Source organism: Guillardia theta (genome assembly GCF_000315625.1).
Source record: "Guillardia theta CCMP2712 unplaced genomic scaffold GUITHscaffold_8, whole genome shotgun sequence".
Classification (NCBI taxonomy): domain Eukaryota; class Cryptophyceae; order Pyrenomonadales; family Geminigeraceae; genus Guillardia; species Guillardia theta.
The window spans coordinates 1,049,453-1,066,552 of NW_005434666.1; the positions used below are offsets into that span (position 1 = coordinate 1,049,453).

The 17,100-nt window shown below is 51.4% G+C and overlaps 7 protein-coding genes across 7 annotated transcripts; 5 read left to right on the forward strand and 2 right to left on the reverse strand.

Annotated features, from left to right (window-relative positions):
• Window positions 1-35: 35 nt before the first annotated feature.
• On the reverse strand, window positions 36-940 carry GUITHDRAFT_150637 (hypothetical protein). The gene is made up of 4 exons (XM_005839651.1): window positions 717-940; window positions 608-659; window positions 445-557; window positions 36-387 (listed from the first exon to the last, which is right to left on the reverse strand). The coding sequence occupies exons 1-4, from the start codon at window positions 861-863 to the stop codon at window positions 61-63; spliced, it is 639 nt and encodes a 212-aa protein (XP_005839708.1). The 5' UTR covers window positions 864-940; the 3' UTR covers window positions 36-60.
• Window positions 941-7,014: 6,074 nt separating this feature from the next.
• Window positions 7,015-9,954, forward strand: GUITHDRAFT_101881 (hypothetical protein; the record flags this gene model as incomplete). The annotated part of the gene is made up of 9 exons (XM_005839652.1): window positions 7,015-7,918; window positions 7,971-8,208; window positions 8,256-8,366; window positions 8,417-8,528; window positions 8,639-9,139; window positions 9,198-9,269; window positions 9,329-9,429; window positions 9,733-9,790; window positions 9,847-9,954. The coding sequence occupies 9 exons, from the start codon at window positions 7,015-7,017 to the stop codon at window positions 9,952-9,954; spliced, it is 2,205 nt and encodes a 734-aa protein (XP_005839709.1).
• A 653-nt stretch (window positions 9,955-10,607) lies between these two features.
• Window positions 10,608-11,525, forward strand: GUITHDRAFT_101882 (hypothetical protein; the record flags this gene model as incomplete). Its single annotated transcript, XM_005839653.1, has 1 exon — window positions 10,608-11,525. One exon carries the CDS (start codon window positions 10,608-10,610, stop codon window positions 11,523-11,525), a length of 918 nt encoding a protein of 305 aa, XP_005839710.1.
• Window positions 11,526-12,412: 887 nt separating this feature from the next.
• On the forward strand, window positions 12,413-13,125 carry GUITHDRAFT_150638 (hypothetical protein). The gene is made up of 4 exons (XM_005839654.1): window positions 12,413-12,524; window positions 12,573-12,777; window positions 12,832-12,937; window positions 12,996-13,125. Exons 1-4 carry the CDS (start codon window positions 12,475-12,477, stop codon window positions 13,037-13,039), a joined length of 405 nt encoding a protein of 134 aa, XP_005839711.1. The 5' UTR covers window positions 12,413-12,474; the 3' UTR covers window positions 13,040-13,125.
• Window positions 13,126-13,413: 288 nt separating this feature from the next.
• On the reverse strand, window positions 13,414-14,006 carry UBQ_RPS30e (ubiquitin_small subunit ribosomal protein S30e fusion protein). The gene is made up of 3 exons (XM_005839655.1): window positions 13,775-14,006; window positions 13,574-13,722; window positions 13,414-13,526 (listed from the first exon to the last, which is right to left on the reverse strand). The coding sequence occupies exons 1-3, from the start codon at window positions 13,989-13,991 to the stop codon at window positions 13,458-13,460; spliced, it is 435 nt and encodes a 144-aa protein (XP_005839712.1). The 5' UTR covers window positions 13,992-14,006; the 3' UTR covers window positions 13,414-13,457.
• Window positions 14,007-14,302: 296 nt separating this feature from the next.
• On the forward strand, window positions 14,303-14,576 carry GUITHDRAFT_150639 (hypothetical protein). Its single transcript, XM_005839656.1, has one exon. It carries the CDS (start codon window positions 14,309-14,311, stop codon window positions 14,528-14,530), a length of 222 nt encoding a protein of 73 aa, XP_005839713.1. The 5' UTR covers window positions 14,303-14,308; the 3' UTR covers window positions 14,531-14,576.
• A 610-nt stretch (window positions 14,577-15,186) lies between these two features.
• GUITHDRAFT_101885 (hypothetical protein) lies at window positions 15,187-17,058 on the forward strand (the record flags this gene model as incomplete). Its single annotated transcript, XM_005839657.1, has 11 exons — window positions 15,187-15,461; window positions 15,519-15,866; window positions 15,918-15,969; window positions 16,016-16,056; window positions 16,103-16,162; window positions 16,207-16,290; window positions 16,387-16,434; window positions 16,476-16,590; window positions 16,635-16,693; window positions 16,742-16,855; window positions 16,899-17,058. The coding sequence occupies 11 exons, from the start codon at window positions 15,187-15,189 to the stop codon at window positions 17,056-17,058; spliced, it is 1,356 nt and encodes a 451-aa protein (XP_005839714.1).
• Window positions 17,059-17,100: the final 42 nt, after the last annotated feature.

Genomic DNA, 17,100 nt, shown 5'->3' on the forward strand with positions numbered 1-17,100 from the left:
GCCTGATGGGCGAGGGAGGAGGAGGAGGAGTGGTGACGGGATAATCTACACCTTTTACTCTCATCTGAATAGACTCAGCGGGACACTCTCAATATCCTTGATCCACTTCCCTTCCGTCTCCCCCAGCAACCCCGCATTGCTACCCTCACCCTTCGACCCCGACGCCTCCTGGACTGCAGCTGGGGCTTTCACAGCTGCATCCTTGACGGCCGAGGCCACTACCGGCGACTTCGCCGTGAGCTGTGGAGCTACCTTGAGGTGCTCCCCGACAGCTTGTTTGACAACCTGCGGCTTTGACTTGTGCTTGTCAACCCCGAGAGACTTCTCCGCGAACTTCCACTCGTCAGCAACCCGGGACGCGGCGGCTTCATGCGCGTGCGGACGATCCTGCAGCAGGCGGTGAGATGACACCGGCTGTTCGGGCGAGCAAGCGAGTCGGAGTACCTTGATGCTGCGCTGCTTGTCAAGTTCTTGCTGGAGTGCATCCAGAGACTTGTCGGATCGATGATGGCGCACACTCTTCTTCATGTCTGCCCTTGCAATCTGATCGAAGAAAGCTGGGAAACGGCTCAGTCGACGAGGAGACAGAGAAGAAACAAGGTGTCACCATCATCTCTCTCCCGGTCATGCCGGTCGGAAGCATCCACATCCACGTTGGGCTGAGACGATAGCAAGTCAGCGAAGGACTGGCTGAGTCAACGCGTTCGGCTCCTCACCCGAGGCTTCATCCCACGCTGCTCCATCTCTCTCTGTCGGATCAAATCCTCTCGGTGTTTCAGCGAGTCGAGTCTCTTGAGCGAGTCAAAGAAGTTGGAGATGTCTTCCTTCTGCTCCGTCGAGCTCTCCGAGCTCCTTGCTTGCATGTCATCACGCAGGGACTGCTGGGTCGCTACTGGAGGGTCCACCCTGACCGGTCGCTCTGCCTGCACCTCATCGACTTGGCGCGCTGACTTGGCTGGAGAGTGAACATGGGGCGACGGCAAGAGGCGAGAGGCAGTGTGCCGAGTGACCAGAGGCTGGCCTCTGCTGGAGTGGAGGGAGACACGAGCCTGCAGGTTTCTTGCGAGGACGTTCTGCCTGTTCAGTTGAGATCCATAGGAAGATGACTCGGAGTCAGAGAAGAAGCCCTGCTGCGTGTCAAACAAACCGTCAGAACGATGGAGAAAGACGGGTATCAACCATTACATGATCGTCTACAATCATCCCGTTGTCGTGAAGAGCAGCAGCCTTGGGGTCCACATCTCGCTTCGTCGAGGAGCCAAACAGAAGGTGTCCGAACAAACCAGCATTGGGGGCCTTCTCGAGAGCAGAGGATCGATCTTTGAACAACCCGTCTTTGCTGCTGACCATCATCTCATTGTCGAGCTTGTGACGTTTCAGTTCATCTGCCAAATCCTCCTTCCTTTGCTGTTCCCGTGCTCTCCTCTGTTGGATGGGAGTACCGAAGAGAAGATTGTTGTACAGTCCCTCTACAGGGAAGCTTCCTTTGGCTGCTCGAGAAACGAACGCTTGACCCCGGTCGGGCCTCGGGCTCGGGTCGATCTCACTCAGGTGGTTGCTTACTTTGATTCCGGCATCTCGCAGACTCTCCTGGCGTTCTTGACGCAGAGGCAGTGGGTTGCCGTTCTGGTCGAAGTGAGGCTCGCCGAAGGCTGATGAGTGATAGGCTCCAACATGGCCAGCCTGATGAGCCAAAGATTTGGTTCCAAACATGTTCCTGACCAGCCCCTGATTGTTTCATCACCAGCACTGCACGAAACATAGAGGTAGCATACCAGCATGGAGGAGCCAAGCTCGCCATGGTCCAATCGATCCAAGATTTCCTTCTTCTGGTTGGTCCTCAAGGCATGCCCGTGTCCACTCCGCATGGCCAGCTCCTGCTCCAAACCAAGGCTCTTCCCATCAACCTGATCGAACACAGGTAAGGATTTCCTAAGAGTTTGAAGGGAGAGGAGGCGATTACCTCTTTGAGAGCTCTTCCATACTTGTCGACGCCCAGATACTTCTGAGCCTCTTCTGAAAGATATCTTGTGCCGAGGCCGTTCTCATACCTTGCGTTCTGAACAGCCGACACTTCCTGACTAACGTGCTTGGCATGTTTGTCAAGAGTGTTCCAGTAAGACTGCAGCGCCTGCGATCTCATGTCAAAGACTTGATTCGATCACTCCCTCACGTGGCTAGTGAGGCTCAATTCTCACAATCTCCGACTTGATGTCCTTCAGGACATCTGATTTGTTGAGAAGCATCGAAGGTTTTCTTCCCAATGAAACCACCAGAAGGACTGCCACGATCACAGAGGCCAACGCAGCCTGCTGCATGGCACGGAGCTTGGTATCCCCTGCATATCTCTCAGATGAGCCAGTCTCCACCCCAGTACATCTAATAGATGTAAATGCCAATCTATCAAGCATCGATCCTGACTTTACCGCCTTTTCCAATCCCAACTACATCGATGCTTCATCTTTCCTTCTTTCCCTCTCCCCATTCTCTTCTGTTATCTCCCCTTTTGTCATCGCCCTTTTTCTCCTCCTGCCTCCTATCCTCTCCTCACTCCTCCTCTCCTCTCCTCTCCTCTCCTCTACCCTTCTCTACCCTCCTCTCTTGTCTACATCGGCATCGATCTCTTCCTCTCACTCTCTTCGCAGCACTTCGGCACTTCGGCATTGCTTACCTGCCATGGCAACGCGACTGTTCAGCTTTGGGTCCCACCGACCCTACCAGGAATAAAATGAAGTACCCCTAGTAAATCCATCAAGTACCCCCATCTCATCATGTGGTACCCCCACCCCCTAATGATTCAGAACAATTTTGGTCCTCGTCCCCTCTCTTACCCGATCGGTCCACCGGCGGCGCAACGGCCATGGCAAGGGAGGCGAAGGAGGGGAGGAGGAGGAGAGAGAAGTCGGAGCGAGGACGTCAAGACAAGTGATGACGAGGTGGAAGAATCGTCACGTCCAACAGGAAGAGCCTGGCAAGGGATAGCGAGGAGCCTCTGATTGAAATCAGTCGTTGGCTGTGATAGTGCTTGCCGGGCGGTTCCAGCACCATGAACGATGAAGGAATTGAGTATGGGACCCTTGAGGTCTCCCACTACAAGATGTCCAAGAAAATAGCTCAGCTCACTCGAGTGATAAGCATGCTCGTCAACAAGAACGAGGAGCAGGAGTATGAGAAGCAGTACCTCAGCGAAGCGTTCGAGATCGAGATTGGCAGAGTAGTCGACGAAGCCAACACTCTCCTCAACGAGGCTCGCGCAGCCGCTGGTCCAGACGGCTCCAAGATGGAGGCAACAGACATGATACGTGCTCTCAGCAAGCAGCACGAGACAGAGAAGAAGAATGCCTACCATGAGTTCACAGATTACAAGATGAGGGTGAAGGAGCGAGAGAAGATGTTGGTGGAGCAGTTTGAGAGAAAAGTCGACAGCATGACGAGAGAGCTGACTGACTTGAGGGAGCAGTTTGAGCACAACACTCGTGCGTTTGCAGAGACGATGCAACTGATGCAGGCGGAGAAAGGGGAGGATGTTGAGAGGCTAAAAATGGATCATGACAATCAGATCGCGGATCTGATCAACAAGAGCACCAAGAGGCTCAACGAGACGCTGGCAGAGAAAGCTCGCAGCGAAGAAGAGCTGCGCTCTCAGCTCAAGGCTGAGTTCGAGCAAGCTCTCGAGCAAACTCAGAAATCGGCCGAGGACAGGGTGAGGTACATCAGGCAGGAGGAAGAGATCAAGAACCGAGCGAACATGGAGAGCATTCGACGAGAGCTAGGAGCTGAGATCGACCGATACAGGCTGGCAGAGGCCTCTCTGCGACATACGGTCTCCGAGCTGCAACAGAGATGCGCCGACTACGAGCTGACCCTCGCAAGACGGGAGAAGGAGCTGCACGACCTGGAGCAGAGGAAGGCGGAGGAGGCTGACATGGAGTATCAGAAGTCGCGGCAGATGATAGATCGCCTCGAGCGCGAGATCGCTCGTATGGATGACTCGCACAAGAAGGAGCTGGAAGACACCAGGTAGCCGACCAGGTCCCAAAGTTGAACCGATCCCTAACTGTGCCTGCAGTTTGCGCCTGCTGGAGCAAGCGAATGAACGAGTGAGGGACGTGGAAACAAAGTACATTTCCCAGCTCAATGAGGCTACTCGTACAGCAGAGGATCGCCTGGAGAAACAAGAGAAGCTGATCAAGACTCAAATGAACGATCTCTTCCTCAAGTTGCAGAACGACTTCGCTGAACAGTCGAAGAATGCGGCACAGCTGATGCAGGACAAGGAGGACGAATGGAGGGTATGTTACATGCTGATCTCCAACCAGACATAACACTGTTGCTCCAGGCGCGAGAGACGGATCTCAAGGATCAGATTGAAGCCCTCGACCGCAGGAACCGAGCAGAGAAGCAAGAGTTGGAGAAAGAGTTCAACGCCAAACTGAAAGAGACGCTTGTGAACCTTCGTGCAACAGAAGCTGAAGGCCAGAGGATTGCAGTGGAACGAGATCAACTCAGAATGCAAAACGAGAGCCTGAGCGCAACTCTGCATGAAACGAAACGAAGCTTTCTGCGTGAACAGGAGTCTAAGGCAAAAGAGTTTGATGAGAAAGATCGGTCGAGACAAACTCATATCGAAGAGCTGGAGAAGAATTTGAAGGTTAAGAACATCGGAATATTGTTGGATAGCTGACCTGTTTTGACTTGAAGGTTCTTTACGCCTCGGATGAAAAAGCAAGAGAGCTTGAGCACTACAACAAAGTGATGCAAAACAGACTCAACGACCTCGAGGCAACGCATGAAGAGGAAAAAGCCAAGGTCTGACTGTACAGATGACTCGTCTTATCGTCTTCTGATGCAAGTGCTGCAGCTGATTGAGAGACACTCCAAGGAGATGCTGAAACTGAAAGGCGAACTAGAACGACAGAAGCAACTGGCAGAGCAGCAAGAGAATGCTCTGAATGAAAAGCACAGGTTTCAATCAGTGACGTGGTGCGAGACGGTCTTGTTCACTTTCATCTTGTAGAGTGGAGGCAGAAGCTTATGAAGTAGAACAAAAGGAATTGAACAACGCGCTCATTCAGAAATATGAGACACTGTTGCTGCGAAAAGAACAAGAGGCTGAGCTGAAACGTCAGGTGATGTTTTGAATTACTCTGCTATGGTTTGAATATTAGCATTCAACCTGACACGCATGTTAGAATGACATTCGAAGTATCATCGAAGAAAATCAGCGTCAGCAGGAAGTTACAAGAAAACAGTGGATGGAAGAGAGAGAGGAGGCGCTGCGACAAGCCAAGGCTGATTACAACCTGAAGGTTGCCTGTGCGACGAATCGCGAAACCAGAATTCTGATCGTTTTTCTCCCAGTCTGGCGAGATGCAGAAGGAGTTGATATCATTGCAAGGACAAGTGAAGTTGAAAGAGCAGGAGAGCGAGCAGAGGAGACAAGAAGCAGTCAAGATCTCACAGAACGTGGAGAGGCTGAAGATAGAATTCCTGAAGCAGATGCAAGCTGATCAAGAGAAGATGAAGAGCGAGGTAGAATCGCTCAAGCGCAAGCATGTAGAAGAAGAGCAATCCATCAAGGATCGGTCTGAGAAGGTTCTTCGCGCTGCCCAACAAGAGGTGCTTGCCCAATGAGCATGATGGTCTTCACTGACCCTGCTGCAGTTTGAAACCGCCAACAACGCTATGATAGAGCGAATCAAAGACCTCGAATACAAACTTGTTACCCGGGAATCTCGTCCGGAAGACAGAGAGAAGATTGTCCAGGTACCCTTGGCTGCTGCTTGTGTGACGATACATTCATGATCTATGTGGAACAGCTTGAGAAGGAGGTGGCTGAGAAGGAATATCTGTGCAAGAGGATAATGGAGGAGATGAAATACTTCAAGGTGGCTGTCTTTCTTCATGCTGTTCTCAGTTCTCACCTCGATCTCTCTTTTAGATGGAACTGCAGAACAGAGAGACATCGGAAACAACAGATGCTGTAAAACCAACGAAGCAACAACAGAGAGGAGCAAACAAGAGATAGCTAAAGACAAGTTGCTTGCAGCATGAAAAAGCTCCTCAACCATTCGCCTCTCCTTACCGAATGCCGTGAGCCACATGATGACTCCGATGATAGCCCACCGCCGTCACTGCATCGGGGATCCTTTACTCAAAGTCGGGCACTCCGTCAACCACTGAGTCGGAGTCGGAGGCGAATAGTGTAGTAGTCCCTTTACTCAGTAGTCTAACATGTACTCAAAGTTAACTTAAAAATCAGTACGAGGACAATCAGGAGAGTCGAGGAGGCTTGACCCTGACACTGTCGCACAGGCCAAACGGCGAGAAGAGAAAAGACAGCGAGAACCAAACCTAATCCTGCCGACTGCTGTCCCCCAAACTTAACTGACCGCGATGATGGCAGGCGGCAGCGTAGGACAGGGAGGCCTTGAGCTGACGAAAGATCCTGGACCGGATGCGTTTGCAAGTCGGATCGTCCTGCAAGAGGCCATCAGTGCTGGCGATGATGGGAAGAAAGGCCTTTGGCGGAACGTGCTGAGCATATGCAATACGATGCCCTCGGATCTTCCGCTGTGCTGCTCAGCGGCTTGCAGAACATGTGACATGCTGAAGTCCAGGATTAAGACTCAGTAGTAGTAGTAGTAGTAGGTGTAGACTAGTATCTCATAGTCAAGTTACTCTTAAGGTATCCTCACGGCCCCAAGGCGAGTCGCCGCCGCCCGGCCCGGGGCAAGGACCAGATCTGCCTCAGAGCTAGCAAATAGAAAGAAACAAAGACAGTTGAGCAGCATTAGAGAGTTTTAGGAGCCAACTCCGTGTGGGTAGTGTGAAGCTCGACATGTGGCGCGTGTGGGATGGGGAAGGCAAAGAGCGGGAGAGGGAGAGGAAGAGAGGGAGAGAGAAGGAGGTAGATGCATAGAGATCTAGATTGAGGTTGTACTTCTGAATTGCTCCTGCCACTGTTGTTTGATGATTCCACACGTGAAGAACATGAGGGTTGGAAAAACATGCATGGCTATAGGGAATGCGAGTGCAAGTGGAGTGGTTAGGAGAGTTGAACGCTGTTCGGTCGGGCTGGAGGAGGAGAACATCTTTTGTGTAAGCATGAAGAGATGCACATACGTATTCTCGCCCACTGCCATGATTTCATGGATTGCTAAGACCTCGGTAAGACGATCAAGCGGTCGCATTGCATTCTCCCGCATGCCCTGCAGGACCATGCACGCAAATGCAGAAGCGTCAACGAACTCGGCGGTAGGATTGCAAGAGAGGAGCAACGAAGCTCGCAAGGGCGTGCTGGTGCTGTGGGACTTGTACTCGAAGCCTCCCACTCACGGTGACGTCAGCGTGTGCGTTGAGCGTCTGCGGAGGGTTGCAGCCTCCCTGGGGAACCTCAAGAGCATCAAAGTGTTCGGACGTCCAGCGAAGGAGGGAGGAGCTCTTGGAACAGGATCGATCACTCCATACTTCTCTGCTCAGCTACGTCATGGCAGGAGAACAGTGCACCCGAATCTCCACAAGGACAATGACAAGGTTGCACACTGGACAGGAGATCGATGGGTGATCCTCCCCGTCCTTGAGCAGCTGAATGCAATCCCCTCCGCAGTCATTGAGCAGGGAGAGAAAGGAGAGGCTCTTCACCTCAGCCATGAGGATGTTGTAGGGGAGGAAGAGCGCTGGTGCAAGGTTTGTGAGACCCTGGTCTGCGTCCCCTGCTGGCCCGGATGCACAAGGCTGGCCAGCAAACTTCGAGAGGTGCAGACAGAAAGAAGTCGATGGCAGATTTCAAGGATCCGACACAGACAAGATATCCACGAATGGTTCAAGAACAAACATGATTTCTTCCACAAGAGAAAGACAAAATCTTTCCGGCCGAAGTACTTTGTTGACACTGTGGAGCGACTAAACAGTTTGGGTGAGACGAGGATCAGAAAGTTTACATCGGATGTCTGACTGTTGCGTGTAAGGTGTGGAGTACGTTGAGATAGATTGGAAGGAGAAGGAAACAGCGGACGGATTGCTCAAGAAGTACCTAGCCTGGTCAATTCACACTGTTCTGGGCGACGCAGAACCTCAGCAAAACGATCCAGCCTTGACCAAGTGGCTCTCGACCCTTTCAGATGACGTGCAGGTCCTCAGCGATGTTGAGACCATTGTTGTCGTCACTGACGGAAATCATCGAGAGAGGTCGTTTCTCAAGCGATGGTACGACCGCACGACTGCGGCGAAGAAGTGAATGTGTTCCATGGCAGGAATGAGCTTGAGGTACCGGAAGCAGATTCCCACGAGAAGCTGCAGGAGATTCGAATGGACGCTGCACGGCTGCGACGTGAAATCAGACACACTAGACAAAAGAAGCAAAGGTCTTGTTCCTCCTCCCAGCCACTCCCCTGACTCTGCGAAACCTACCTAGGAATCTGTACTTGAAAGAGGCAGAACTGTTAGAGTGCACAGCATTGGGAATCCAGTGGGCAGCGTCATATGTCGAGGCATCCTCGAGCAGCGGCAAGAAGCTGCGGCTGATCGTGAGTTTGATACGAGGGGAGATCAATGAGTGAAGACTGACTCTCTCTCTGTCTCTCTCTCTGTCGCTCTGTCGCTCTCTCTCTTTCTCGCGCTCTCTCTCTCTCTTCAGGTCATCAGTGACGACTCTGTTGTGCGCGGCATATCAGACAGCCCCGTCTCTTGGAGCTGGTTGTGCAATGCTCCTGATGAGCTCTTTGCTGCTTCCTTGACCGAGGGCGTGATGGAGCCATCGAGATGGCAAGAAGGATTCAAGAGACTTGTCTCCCCGCCATCACAGCTCGGCGACTCTCGCGATCCTCAGGCTTCTATAGGCTCCGTAAACGGCCTCCCCTCCTTCTGGGAGCATCTCGGAGACCTCGAATGGGTCATCTACACTGCACTTTCCTGCCCTGACGACAGTCGGCATACTTTGTTGGATCTTTGCCTGAGGAGGCTGGAGGAGTATGGAAAGTCTGGCGACCAGTGGAGGCTCAGGGTGAATCTGATCGAGTGTGTGGCCTTGCTGGGAGCTTCTGCCCCGTCCCCGAGGGTCTTTGGCGTCCTCAGTCAACTCTTGAAGGAGGACAAAGAGCCGTTCGTCCGAAGAGCGTGCGTGGAGGCCATGTCGGCGGTGATTGATGCTCACGAGTAGATGAGCTTTCACTGACTCCTACTCGTTGGTTGCGCAGATCGGGCTGCACAAACTTGAAGGGTCTGTCGATGTTGTCTGTCATGCGCTACATGCTGATCCCTCTGACACTGTGAGCCTCTTCTGCTTTCCCTCCTTATGGTTTTGAGACTAGCTCACAATGGCGTTCAGGTGAGGTGGGCGTGTGCTCGGTGTCTGCAGTCCATCGAATTGAGAGTGCATGAAATCGTGAAGGACATGAGGAAGAAGGAGAAGGACAACAGCAACGAGGGGTTGTTGTTCTTGCGGGCATTCGAGATGATGCGCTCAGAGTTGTGGGGGATCTTCTTCAAGTTATCGCCCTCCTGATCGGAGCGATTCAACATGATCCCGATGCTCGCGTTCGATGTTCTGCACTAGAGGTGCGGAAAAACTTTTCTTGCCTTCCGTGCACCTCTCGTGTGCTGCTGCCTTGTGACTTGTTGCCACCAACAGGCCCTGGTGTTTATAACACCAGAGATTGAGTACAGGCTGCGGCAAGAGGAAAGCGAGGAGCGGATGCAAGAGCTTCAAGAACAACTGCTTTCTGTGTACAGCTTGCTTCAGGCCAAACTCTCGGATCAAGACATGAGAGTAAGAAACAAAGCAAGAGAGGTGAGAATCAATTTGTTGTCTCACTCGGGTCGTTGACTTCCCTCTTCTCCTCACAGTGTTTGAAATATTCGTGGATTGCAATCTTGAAACATCGGACAAGCTGGAAGTCGAACGAGGACGGAGAGATCGAGATGTGCGACTTGGAGCCTGGCAGCTTCCAATAAGCCATTCAAAAGTTTGGACGAGACTTGAACTACTACAGGCTTTCTACCGCGTGCTGGCAGACTCCTTGGCGAGTCACTGAGTCGCCGCCGCCGCTGCCACTCGCGGCCGCCGCCCCCGGACAGCGCGGCCTGCAGGCTGGCATTGGCCCCGACTCCGGGACTCGAACTCAGTGATCGGACAGTGACCACTGAGTCCGGCCGGGCGATCATCCGGGGCCCCGGGCCCGGCGATCGACGGCGCCGCAGTGCAGTGCCCCCGGCCGGCCGGGCCGCGGCCGGAACTTTAGTCACTGAACGTCATGGAATATAACGGTAGCCCAAATTTTGTAACGAGAACTTCCCAAATGATTTTGTTACAACTCGTCTGGCGCCTGATCTCTCCTCAAAAATATTTCAAGGGAAAGATTGAATATTCCTTTGAAAATTGGAACAAATCCCCTGATCAATGCTGAAAATTACATGGTAACTTCTATGTCATTTCAAATTTGACACCATGACTGGAGGAAAAGAAGAAGGCAGACGAAGAATTCACTCTCCCTTCTCCAACACCCTCTCGCTTTCCTTTCCTTCTCCCCTCTCTTCTTCTCTTACATCCCTGCTGTAGTTCGCACTCCGTTGATCCCTTACAGCTCTACTCTACTCGTGTTTCAGTCATGGTGTTGTCCAACATGGCGAACAGAAACGCGTCGCTTCCTGGTTGCTGGTGGAAGACAGCAGAAAAATCCCAGAGGACTCACAAGAGGCACATTCCATCTGATGCCGTTATCGCAATTGCTGGAGGTGCAGGTGGAGCAAGTTACGTTGCTTTCTTGCATCCTCTTGAAGCCATCACCAAGCAGAGGAATCTCTTGACTGCAACTTCCAGCAATGGACTTGTGGCTGTGCGGGATGTTGGCAGCAGTTTGCAGGGTGTGAGTCTTCGCACTCTGTACAGGGGAGTCAAGATGCCGATGTTAGAGAGCATGTACAGCACTGCAAGTCTTCTCGTGATTTATTCACATGTGAGAGATGCCATTCAAATGCACAACGGCGGGATCGAGTTGAGGACGGGAGAAGTTATCCAGGCGGGGGCGATTGCTGGGGGAATCAATGCAGCGCTACCAAACCCCTTCAGCATGAACTTTGGAGTCAGGTCTAATGCTCCAGTATCATTTACTTCCATCCTCCATCATGCGTTGCGGACGTGCTGTCACAAGATCGCATGGAGAACAGCAACGTCCTCGTTCGGAAATGGAACTTTCTTTGGTGTAGCAGGAGTTTCGCGCAAATATTTACAAAACACAGAGACTTTCAATGGGAAGAGTGCAGTGTTGGCATCTGGTGCTCTTGGAGGTTTGGCATATTCTTTCGTTACTTTCGCTTCAGAAACACTTCAAGCTCATGTTGAACTATCCAAGTCAAACTCGTTAACTCAAATTGATTCTGATCGAAGACTTCGTCCTCGTTCTGCTGTGGCTCAAGTCTTTGCACGACACATGCATTCGATGATGCCATCGTTGTTGAAGGGGAGTGCGGGCTGTGCTGTTTTAGCTCTTTCGATCGATAGTGTGCGAACCGCGTTGTCGTTCTAGTATGTATTCTGAATGAAGTAATTCGCCTGGAAAGAGCGTATTGCAAAAACCTGTCACGCTTAGCGAGTGAGCTGCCCTATTGGTGGCACCGTCACATGTTGACCGCCTGCCGCCATTCGGAAGTTCGGTTGAAGGGACGCCGCCACCCTGATCGGACCAGGGCCGGCCGGGCCGCTCGGCCACTGGCCCCCAGACTGGCCCCCCGGTAGTACTGGCTTCGGCTGAGTGCCGGGCAAGTTTGAAAGTATGAGGCTGAAATTTCGAAGTGTCTCCTAGAAGTTCTCAAATTTGGCGAAATCTCCAAGTTTCAGGGGTAGACCGCGGCATGGCAATGAGGCGACACTTGTTGCCTGGCATGCGCATGGTTCATCTAAGCAGGAGAACTTCCAATGCCTCTCTGTCCCCTCCTCGCCCTTCTTCTTGCTACCAATCACATCCCCATGCTCGCTTCCAGGGCACACATCATCACAGTGATCATCGCTGCTATCATATCGCGATGCTGAAACAGTATCCCACCGCAATGTTGTTGAAACAGAGTTTTGGGGCCGTACTGGAGCAGAAGTTCGTTGGCTGGAGAGATGGTGGTTGGAGGAGGATCAATCAAGAGTCGAAGGGGAGGCGAAGATGGCATGATATGGAGGATGCAGCGAGGAACATAGAGAACGGAGGTGCTGACAGCGTTGAGATGCTGGTCACTGTTCTATCGGAGGAGTCCAGAGAACAGCTTTTGAACGAGCTCATGAAAAAGAAGCAAGAACCAAAAGAAGATGTCTTTGAGATGGAAGCAACCAAGATAAGGATGTCAGATTTCAAGCAGTTGGATACGAACGCGGATGGGGTGAGGCGCGAGAAGTGTGGAAATGTTTTGACACCTGTTTTCCAGGTGATCGACTCTGAAGAGTTTGAGAATTTCATCAAGTCAAGATCAGCGCCTCCTGAGGAGCCGAGCATGCAACAACTGTGGCTGGTCGGAACAGCAAGTGCTGTCCCATTTATAGGGTGAGAGAAACTTTCTTGTGCACGATGACTGAGGTGTGTGGTGATTAGGTTCGGCTTCATGGACAATGCCATCATGATTCTTGCAGGCGAGATTATTGAGCTGAAGATTGGGGCCATCTTCAGCATATCAACAATGGCAGCGGCTGCCATCGGGAACTTGATATCCGACGTTGCCGGAGTTGGGATGGGAAGTTATGTGGAGAAGGTTGCAAGGAAGATCGGTTTTAAGGAGCCGAATCTCTCACCTGAGCAAGTGATACTTGGTGATTGCATGTGCCCCAGTCTCCTCATGCGCTTGTTTACGCAGATGGACCTTAGAAGCACACAGATCGCCAGCAATGCCGGAGCAGCATTTGGGGTTTCGTTGGGATGTTTCCTAGGCATGTTTCCTCTCCTGTTCTACTCACATCATGGTTTGTTCGTTCTATTGATTTTCAGATACTTCTTTCCCTATGTTGAACTTTTTCACAGATGATGATGACAAATGTAAATGTGTGGCTGCTGAAGAAGAATAGGCGATATTTAGAGATTTTTGTTTTTTTCTTTACTACTGTTAAGATTGTGCTCTCCTACTCTTGATGATGATCTGCTTTTGAAACAAATTGTCAAAACAAAGACATCAGAATTGACAAAGACATCAGAACTTCCAAGCAGTTCACATGAAAGCGGCATACACCAAATCAAACACTGCATGGATCACTTCAGTGGTATGACATCTGGAACAGCACACATGATTACCGGGAGAAAGGGCGAATGAATATTAGGTGTTATCTCTTAGCATGCGTGGAGGATACTTCATCAGCATTATCACGATGCTGCCGAGGACGTGGTGCTGCCGCACCGCCTGCGGCGCATCCTAGTAGCTTTTGAAGTTCTACCAGGCCGTCTCTCACTTTTCGAGCATGTTTATCAAACAAATCATACGCAAAATTTCTATTCCGTGCGGACGACGCCAGCACGCATCTGCTGAGAGGCGAGGCAGTTGGGGCTCTTCTTGGCAAACTGCGACTCATGTTAGACACCTTGAAATCCACCAGCAAAACGCTCACCTGTCCCCCAACTGCGTTAACAAAGCGACGGATGTACTGGATGCGACGCTTGGCACGGCCAGTCTTCTTCTTCTTCTTGTCCTGTTTCTCTACCTTTGGTGTCTGACCGCGAACCTTACCGGCACGGGCAAGGGAACCGTGCTGCTTTCCTGTGACAAAGCCGTTACCTCATAGCGGCGGATCACTCTGATCACTTCTTACCTCCACGAAGGGGAGCGAAAACATCGAGGACGGCAGAGTTTGAGACGTCATAGTCATCAAGTGTGCAAACATCCTCCAAGATTCTTCCGTTGTAAGAGATCTCAGGGCAAACAATCCCCTTCTCGCTCTGGAGCCTCTGCTTGATGAGCTCGATGCTGTCGCAGGCGTCGCAGTCGACGGTCTGAGCGCCCGAAGATGTTCGGATGGTAATCTGCATTCTGACTTGCCTGCTGTACATAATGGTCAAAATGTGATGAAACGAGCAATCAGTTCAAATATTAGGTAGGGGATGGTTAATCAAAAAACTATTCTTCTATCCAAATGCAGTCTTCATTCATCTCTTCATACTAAGTGATTTTCATAGGATTTTCTTTCGTTGACAGCAATAGGAAGCATTCAAGAGAAGGTGTTCATCCAAATCAACACAACATAGGAAGCATCAAGAATGAACGAACAGAATGTGCAAGAGACCCATCAAATCCATGTGTCTCGTTTCCAGCACGAAGGACAGCATGCATGAAGTTTCTAGTAATCATGAGCTACAAGAGAATCACTGGAAATTATTCAGAATTGCCACTCTTCTCTTCCGCATGGAAATGCCAAATGGAACATGCAGAAATTATCCTAAATGTAAGAAGATACGTTTTGAGTGTATATGCTGATGGTTCTGATCACAACGAGATGATAAAGAATAATGTGAACACCCACGAAAGGAAACTAGATAAATCGAACTATCCCTCTGTCTTCCTTTCCTGACCGTCATTCCATCTCCTCGTCATCGTCATCAAATTCCCTGATGCACATCCAGTCAGGTGAATAGATCCTCGTTGTGTATCCTCCTTGGCATCCCCATGTTCCTCCTCCTGTCCTGATCCTAATTTGCATCTGACTCTCGCTGCTCTCCCTTCCAGCCATCATCTTCTCCGTCCATGTTACTTCACATGGTTCTGCATCGCAGCAGCAACTGGCGGCAAGGGGGTGGGTCACCCCTCCGTCTTAGAGGGGTTATGAAGACCGGTATATTTTACCAACATTTCTACGTTCAAGCTGGGGTAAGGTGATCTAAAACCGGGGTGGTCGAAATATGAGGTCCTTTCCCACCCCTTAGAAACCTGAGGAAGAGACGGGTGGCTAAAAAAAGAGACTCGTGCCCAAGAGTTTTTTTTATCCTCGTGGGGCCTGAGGAGGATGAGGGCCTGGATGAGGGCATCACCTTGAGTTAGGGGATGAGGGGGATGAAGAGAATTGAGGCGGACACGGGGCCGAAAAAGTAAGGAGGGGATGAGGGGCTTTTTATACGTGAGGCCATGCGGATCGAGTTAGTGGTAGGGATATGCTTGAGTGCGATGGCGGCGGGTCAGGAGGAGATGAGAGGACCATGCCATCGACTGCAAGCAGGGTTTGCTCCGTCAATGCATATCAGGAGAAAGTTCACAAGCCTGCCCCATCGCGAGGAGAATGTTTGCGGGCTGAGGAGCGTAGGGATGAAGGTCAAGGGCGAGGGTGAGGTCAAGAGACGAGGAATGGAGCAGATGGATCAGGTGGAACTCTGGATGATCGAGAAGAAGGTCAGAGCAGCAGATCTGGAGCATGCTTTCATTCCTAGGAAGCATGGAGACGTGAGAGGAATAGTTGCCAAGAAAGAGATGCAGCTCGACGAGACGATGGTTCGACTTCCACGTGACGCGTAAGCTCCTCACGACCCTGAAGTAGGCCTTGGTTGACTGACTCCCTTCAAATCCAGTGTCTTGTGTGTCAAGGGCAACGAACCTTGTCCCGACGATAAGTTGCTTGAATTTTGGAATCGATATGACAAGTGGTACGTGCGACTGGGATTAAAACTTTTGATGGAGCAGAGGAAGGGGAGCAAGAGCGCGATCTGGGGATACATCCGACTTCTTCCTGAAGTTGACCAAGTACAGAACTTCCCGTGTGAGTGGGACGAGGAGCTTCTAGACGAGCTCAAGTGCGAGTCAATCATCGCGAGCGTGAAGAAACAGAAAAAAGTATGGGCGGAGATGGTACAAGAATTCCCCAAGCTGTGTCCAGGCAGCGACTTTAGCGCGCAAGAGCTTCGATGGTCATGGCACATGTAAGAGGACAGGAGATAGATGGAAACCTCGTGAGACTGCATGGCAAACAGGTGCTTGAGCAGAGCCTTTGCGGGCCAGTTCGGTGGAGGAATGCTCAGCATGGTAGGACACATTCAGTAAGTTTCTCTCCCGTAACTTGTTTGTCCAGATCCCTGTCGTCGGGCTAGTTATCGAGCTGCTTGCAAGCTTGTACGATGTTACAGCCTCCCACTTCGTTTGTCATCCTTGCTGGCAGGAATCCATCCAAGGATGACTTTGCTTTGCTGCCCATTATTGACTCTTGCAACCATGACGGGTGAATGTTTTCTTTCTTGTTTGTAGATGTTCATGTTATCATAGACGGATCAACAAGACAGACTTGGTCTTCAACCCATTGAGCAACGAACTGATTCTGCGCAATGGACAAGGAACCTTAAAAGCAGGGTTCGTACCGACAGACAACTCTGCTCTTACACTTTTCCTCTTCTCTGCCTCGCCCCCTTCCTCGCATGTTGCTTCATATGTGAATGCTGGTGGCAGGGAAGAAGTTCGAATCACCTACGGAACGCTGGACAACGACGAGCTGCTGTAAGCTGAAGTGGTGAGAGAGTGGTGCTGAAGGTGAGCAGGCAGAGGTTTGGGTTCGTAGAAGACAACTGTCTGCATGACAAGGTGAAGATCGGCATCAACGACATAGCAGAAGCCATGCAGGCGAGTCATGCTGAACGAGACATCCTCTGGCGGGTGACGAGTGCAATCAGGTCGAAGGAGGAGGAGAAGCGTTGCAGGAGAGGCTGTTGGAGGCAGGTCTAGGTTCTGCTTGCCTGGATGAGCTTGTGATAGGAAGGTGCGCGACCTCTCTGCTCCTTTCCTTGCTAAGTTGCTTGCTGAGCAGAAGGGGAGCTGTAGACAGACCAGCTGAGGTCCAGCTTGCGCTCGGGATTCTCTTCGGTGAAGCTGGCAAGGGGGTATCGAGCTTCGAAAGAGTGTCGTCGGAGGTGCTGGGAAGGTGAAGGGCTATTGACAAGTCGCACAAGGTGAAGTTTGCGCAGGGTATGCCAGCACGTGCTCTTGGGCAAGTACGCTGTGGGCGACCTCCAGGTCGGAGCGGGTGGGGATGGTGCCAGCGAGGTGCAGGTCAACCTGGTGAAGGAGTACCGGGAGGCAAGAGCGAGCGTTCTCCGGGAGGCTATCCTAGTGCACAACAAATGATATTCTGTATTCATCGCACATACTCCTCTTCATCATCATTCG